Raw genomic sequence first — 7093 nt, forward strand, 5'->3', positions numbered from 1 at the left:
TAGCTTTGCAAAGCAGAATGTTTTTGGACCAGTAGTCCATTCCATCTGCAGATGGAAATAATTCGATATGAATAAATTTTCAAGAGAAAAATAATGAAAATCAAATATTTAGAGTTTGAATTGTTATTCAAGTATATTGATAAATGTCTATCATTGATTTTCAAGAAGCATATTCACCTAAAGTGAATTCCAAAACTTCTTTGTAATTAATTAAGTTGAGTAGCATATGAAATACTCAATTTATGTGAAATATGTGTTTTAACGTATTTGACTGGCTCACTTGATAATGATGATTATATTAAAATCCCAGAAGGATTTAATTTTCGTAAGACACATATATATTGGAGAGATGACTTAATAAACATGAATAAGTCTCCTTGTATACTCGAGCAACATCTATATGCATGTTGCATAATATTCTTGTTGAATATTTCCAAGTGAGAAATATGAAAATGACAATTTGTTCATTTTAAGAAAATATTTGGCAATAAATTTGATATATTTAATATTTATGTCGATGATAAAAATATGATCAAGAGACTCCTGAAGAGCTTGAAATATTGTCATTTCTTACAAAATAAGTATTTGAAGAATGTTTCGTGAATCATGAACCTTATATAAAACATGATTCTATATGAAATTGTTGTAAGTTCATCAATAGTGAATTGCTAATTGGTCTTGAAGTACCATATATCAAATGCTAATATATTTGTTGAGAAATATCATTTGCTATAAATATTATCAGAACTCCTGAAGAGATTTTGAAATTTGTAGATTAAAGAAATATGTTGGATGCGCAAAATTTATTTGGAATCGCAAATTTATAATAAAATTATATAGCAAAAGTATTAAAACAGTTTGACATGGACAAATCCGTTGTTTACTAAAATGGTTGCGATGTCATTTGATCTGAGCAAAGATCGTGTAATGCATCAAGAAAAATGATGAACAATTTGAATTGGTCCTGAAGTACCATATCTTAATTCAATTAAGGACAATGATATATTTTATATATGTAGTTATACATGTCGTGGTATTTTATTTAGCTAACACAGATATTGGAACAAAGTCAAACATAATATTTATACCTTAAAGAAACACCAATATCATTCAATCATGTGAAGATTTCAGTACTACATCAAGCAATTTGAGAAGACATTTTTGTCGAGGTCTGTAATTCAACACATACAAGAAACTTGTTGTTTTTATTACAAAAGGGTGGTTCATGCAACAATTCAATATGAAGATAATATCGGACACACTGCTAATTTGGAGAAGAACATAATAAAGAAGATATGACAGATCTTTCTACAAGTCAACTTCAAGTAAAACTTTTGATCAACTAGTACTGAAGATTATTTGGTTTTTCATCTCCTGTATAATTGTCTTTATGAGGGGGAGACACAAATATTTACTGCACTCTTTTCCCTTCACCATGGTTTTATCCCACTGGGTTTTCCTGGTAAGGTTTTTAATGAGGCAGTTCACACATAAATGATGATGTACTCTTTTTCCTTCACTTGATTTTTTTTTAGAGAAAGAATATCCTTCATGGACATTCAAGGGGGAGTGTTATGAATAATATGTAATGAATGCCCATTATGGGGTAGGTTTTCTTGTCCCCTAGTGTGCCCTATAAATGACACCCTTATTTCTATGTAAACACACACTTGTGAATAGAATAATAACAATGGTCTATTCCTTTCTCTTCTCCCATTCTCTTCTCCTTTTATATTCTTGTTATTCTTTAGAAATAGTTTATAACAGAACGTAAATTAATAAAAATGTTGACCACACACCGTATATAAATATGATAATCTCAATTATTATATTAATTACATTAATCATGCTAACAGGTGCTTCAGAACATTAATTAAGGTAACCAATGAACCATAAATATATCTACACCCACTAGAAAGCAAAGCATATTTTTCATTTGAATAAAAAATAATAATCTGTTACTATTCAGCCCAATTTTAAATAGAAAGTTAGTTTTGGCTAATAAAAAATAAAAACGGTATAAATAAGAATACAACTGAAATTTTCTTTGAGACAAAATTCATTGACAAACAGTTTTACATTATCAAATTTACCAACAAAAAAAAAAAAAAACTTAACTACACATTTAGTCTCTTACGTTTATTTTAAGTTTCAATTTGGTCTCTTACGTTTAAAAAGTATCAATTTGATCCCTTACGTTTATTTTAGGTTTCAAGTTAGTCTTTTCTGTCAATTATGGCACATGTGACAGCCAATTTGCATATGTAGACTGACACATGGCACTTGGACACACTGACACGTGTACTATTCAAACGGTGTTAGTGACAAAATTAACGGAAAGGACTAACTTGAAACCTAAAATAAACGTAAGGGATCAAATTGATACTTTTTAAACGTAAGAGATCAAATTAAAACCTAAAATAAACGTAAGGGACCAAATGTGTAGTTAAGAAAAAAAAAATAAAAATTAGCAACTTGCTTGCGATGCAAAGTCTTGTAGAGAATGGAGTGAGTTGATCCACAATAATTCCCACTCCACTATGTTAAATATAGTTGATTTTTAAACCACATACAATCTCAGAATACACGGTAAATTTGCAGAATCACTCGTGAGTTGTGCTTTTGAACTTAATAATCTTATATCATTTCAAAGCTTTGTGCAAGACATTAAATTAAAAAAGCTACAACATTCACACAGAGAATTGTGCATCAACTTGACTAAATAAATTTAAGCATGGGAAGTCTACAATTTCAAAATTCAGCAATTCAGAGATATTGGTTATTATTCAAATCATATGTAGTTATGAACTCAATAATTTAGTCCTAAAATATAGTAAGACGCACAACAGAAGTGATCAAATGCTACATTCTCCACCAAAAGGAAACAGGACAATTCCCAGCAGTTAATAAGCTCAACACTTTTTAGTTATTGCTTCTTCTCCTCTGCTTTCCTTGGCTGGAAGAAAGGACACATAAACACATATTAATTAAAACAGCTTTAACTATAGGCCATGTAGTTATACACGAACAGATAGCATGCCATTGAAGACAGTTAAAAGAAGCCACACTAAACACAAAACCATATCAGAGTTATCTGAACAGAAATTATAAAACCATGCATGCAGATACTTTGGAGTTGTAGAAGCATATGCAACACAACCACGTATTACACGGAAAATTTCCATCAAACTACAGTGCCAATGTAGTTACTATTTACATTTGCAACAGAATTATTTCATAATTTTCTAGTCACAGAAACCTATAGTTCTTCTAATCGGATCCCCACGATTTAGGATGCGCATTCACCCATAACTAAAGCTACAAAGAGTTAAATCAATTAGGTGAACCTCAACTCATCTTAAAAATCATCATTCCTCTACCAACTTATACGAGAATACCTGAAATGATTTTAAGGTACATTTTATATCAAAATACTGCTGAATGAAAAAGTAAAGTCACAACAACCATACTAAGATCTTGCTGCACCTAGGAATGCAGATATGATGCTTACTAAGTAACAAATGGAATAATATTAAGCGGTTGTTTGGAAAAGCTTATTTAGACATAATTTATGACATAAGCATTTGGGCATGTGTTTGTAAATTGCAACAGCTTCTGAAAATAGCTTTGGATATGTCCATAAATTAATTTCAGCTTATTTTTATAAGCTCCTCGGAATAGCTTAGTGTCATAAGGTGTTCACCCTTTGCATCTTTAATTGTTAGATGATCAATTTCAATCAGACGATTAAATACTGTTAGTTGGTAAGTGTTTGTCATTTTCTAGTACTCGATAAGTAGTGAATTGCTCCTTCTGCATCAAGTCATGAGTCATAATGACTGAAATCCTTCCTTCTTCCTTGGCACCACTGTGGCTGCCACAAGCTCTCTTCCTCTTCCTCAAGATCCATTAAGCCCCTATTACATTCATCCAAACGAAAATCCTTCACAAGTTTTGGTCTCACTAGTAATTGATGGAGCCAATTCCCATGGTTGGGCTAGAGGCCTAGAGCCATGACCATGGCACTCCAAATGATAAACAAGTTTAAGTTCAGAGATTGTACCGGCAGCGCTTATTTGGATCTGTGGCAGCATCCCAAAGCGACATTACCATGAATTTAATCAAGCTTCAATTAGTAGCAGTAACTTAACACAAAGTGATACAGTTAGTTGCCACAGAAACAAGTGTGTGTGAGCATGTTAAAATTTCTAAATTAATAAGTGATCTCTTCTCCTTTAAGCAAGCTGATATGTTTGTTTCAAGCAATTACACTAAGATGAGAATCCTTTGGGGTGAACTAGCAACTTTCGAACTCTCCCTTCTTGCACTTCATCAGCCACTAGATTTTGTAATGCGTCCAAACACCATTCAACAATTTCGAGTGATGATTGTGTGTAATGGTTCCTACAAGGGCTGAATAATAATTTTGCCACTGTCCAATCTCAGATCTTGTTAATGGCTCCTATTTGATACTTTTTCACACCAAATCTCTCCACTATGTTACACGGCTAACCATATCCCTTTCTTGTCAGGTTACCTTTACTAATAATCACTGTTTCATTCAGGAGATACCGTCCATGATGATGATTGGCAGTGCTAAGGAACATGCAGTGTTATACATGACACAGTGATAATTCTTAATGGTCAAGTTCACATTCCTTAACCAAAAACCCTCAATGCATCCCCACACCCATAAGTGGTGTCACTTTCCATGAAATTTGACACCATAGACTAGGTCATCCCTAAAATTGGTGCTAGTCTACTTTGTAAAAAATGAATTGTAGTATTGTACCACTATACCTCTTGCTGTATCAAAAGTGTATGCATATGACGAAGAAACTTTTCTTTACTTAATGGCATTAGCGCATTTTTTGTCATCTCTGTTTTCGATTTAATTTGTGTTATTATTACTTCTAACTATTATGGATGACATGCGTAAAAAAAAAAACTATTATGGATGACATATAAATAAATACTTGGATTCGTTTAATGGAAACCAAGGCACAAACCCGACAACACTTACACCAATATGAGTCTTTTGTTCAAAATCAGTACACGTCCATAAAAAGAATCAGATCTAATAATGAAATGACTCAGTTTTCTATGTTTTTTTATTCAACTAAAAGCATTAAACATCAATTGTCATGTGTTGAAACTCGGAACCCCCAACAAAATGGGGTTGTTGAAAGGAAGCACCAAGCGAACAACACAAATTAAATGTGGCTAGGGCATTCATGTTTCAGTTTCATTTACCTCTTCCCTTTTGGTCTTTTATCACTCACATGTAGTGCATATAATTAACATGCTTCCATCTGCTACCCTCAAATTCAACCACATCACATACAGTTTAATATACAACCATACCACACCTCCATTAAAGCTTTTAGCTCATGTGTTATACTTATACCATCACCCCTCACAGAACAAAATTTGAAACCTAGAGCTAGAAAATGTTTCCATCTTGGTCACAAAAATGGCTCAAAAGGTTAGTTATTGTTTGATCTGAAAACCAGAGAGATTTTTCTCTCAAGACATGCCATCTTTCATATCCTACCACAAGAAAATCAGTCCTCTCAGCCAGCCACCAAAATCCGCCCCAATCTCTTGAACCACATCCTATCCTACCAGTACCACAAACAAATCAGGCCTCTCATCCACACTCAACCAATGACTTTCTTCCCTCAAGTAGAATATCATCAAGACCAATAAGAACTCCTAATAACCTAAACAATTATCACTATAGCCTAGTCTATGAAGCACGGACACTCCTCTAATTAGTCAAGTCCCATTGTCAGAGACACGCATCGGTGTCCAACACCGGCACATATGATTACATTGAATTATATCATTTAAGCCTCAAATTGTGTCCATGCTTCATAGAGCATAGTCAATTGCAAATTTAGTGGCAACTCATTTTCAGGTCTTAATCTGAATTCCTATATCTTAAACTATATCAGAAATTCAGAAGAATAAAACACATGAATTAAAAGAGGAAAAACATAAAACAGTGTAAGATAAAATAGAAAACGCACTTTGGTTCCAGGTGCATGTTGAGAGAGTTCTTCATGAGGGATAATAACAGGCCATTGTTCTCCTGCTTCACGGAACATCTGTTCAGTCTCAAGGTACTGACCTTTCTCCAGAATCATCTTAGTTATATGGTGCGCTGGCGTCGATGTTGCATCGAAAGCTTCTTCCACTCCGTTAACGAACGTCACCGTGATCTGCGGCGGATGCTCCACGTTGTTTTTACGTTTGACCTCAACTTCGCAGCCAGGGTTTGATTCTTTCGCTTTTCGTGAGTTGCATTGGGCTAAAAACTCCATACACGATGCGGTTCGTGGATCTAGTGCATTGAACTCGATCTTCACTTTTGATAGGAACTTCAGCATCTTTCTTTCTCTCCGTTGATCAACCCACCGACGTTGAGGTTGACGCGTCGAGATGGAGCGGCGACGAAGAGGAAGATGAGTAGATCAAAAGGGTTCACTCGATGGTGAAGAGGAAGATTCAACGCGATTTCTGGTTTGCTGGATAGACGGAGGAAGCGGCGGCGGCGGGCGGAGATGAAAGCAAGAAGGAGTTTTTTTATCACAATCACTGTGGAAGGGAAAAGTAACAAGGAAATTTTGTAAAGTTTAGATCTCAACCATTAGATTACTTTTTTGACACATGTCACACATCCATGTAATTAATTAATAGGATAAATGGAGGATGCAATGCAACAAATAGAAGGAACCTGCACTCTTGTCATGATGATATTCTATTTTCCTGTGGCGACATTAGGCATACAAAAATTATAGTACCACCTCGGCATGTTCGTTAAGTAACAAATGCAATCTTAATGCCCAGACTAATTTGAATGACAGTAACATCGGTTCGGAACCTCAAGAGTGGTGTCATGATACCATCGACGAAAGGAACATACACGTGACAGATTATTCAGGCAGGGTTGAGCGAGGAAGTAGAAGATTTGTCAGACGTAACTATAGTATCTGCCATTATTCAAACACCGGGGCCAACAAAATACTTTCTTTTGATTACCAACTGCAATTTTCTCCTTCAGAAATAGGTGTTTAAGTCCCAATCCAAG

The 7093-nt window shown here is 34.5% G+C and overlaps 1 protein-coding gene across 1 annotated transcript; it reads right to left on the bottom strand.

Annotated features, from left to right (window-relative positions):
• Positions 1–2702: 2702 nt before the first annotated feature.
• LOC123881684 lies at positions 2703–6643 on the bottom strand. The gene is made up of 3 exons (XM_045930406.1): positions 6557–6643; positions 6033–6455; positions 2703–2956 (listed from the first exon to the last, which is right to left on the bottom strand). The coding sequence occupies exons 2-3, from the start codon at positions 6390–6392 to the stop codon at positions 2927–2929; spliced, it is 390 nt and encodes a 129-aa protein (XP_045786362.1). The 5' UTR covers positions 6393–6455; positions 6557–6643; the 3' UTR covers positions 2703–2926.
• Between the last annotated feature and the right edge of the window lie 450 nt (positions 6644–7093).

Source organism: Trifolium pratense, linkage group LG4 (assembly GCF_020283565.1).
Source record: "Trifolium pratense cultivar HEN17-A07 linkage group LG4, ARS_RC_1.1, whole genome shotgun sequence".
In the NCBI taxonomy this organism is placed as follows: Eukaryota; Viridiplantae; Streptophyta; class Magnoliopsida; order Fabales; family Fabaceae; genus Trifolium; species Trifolium pratense.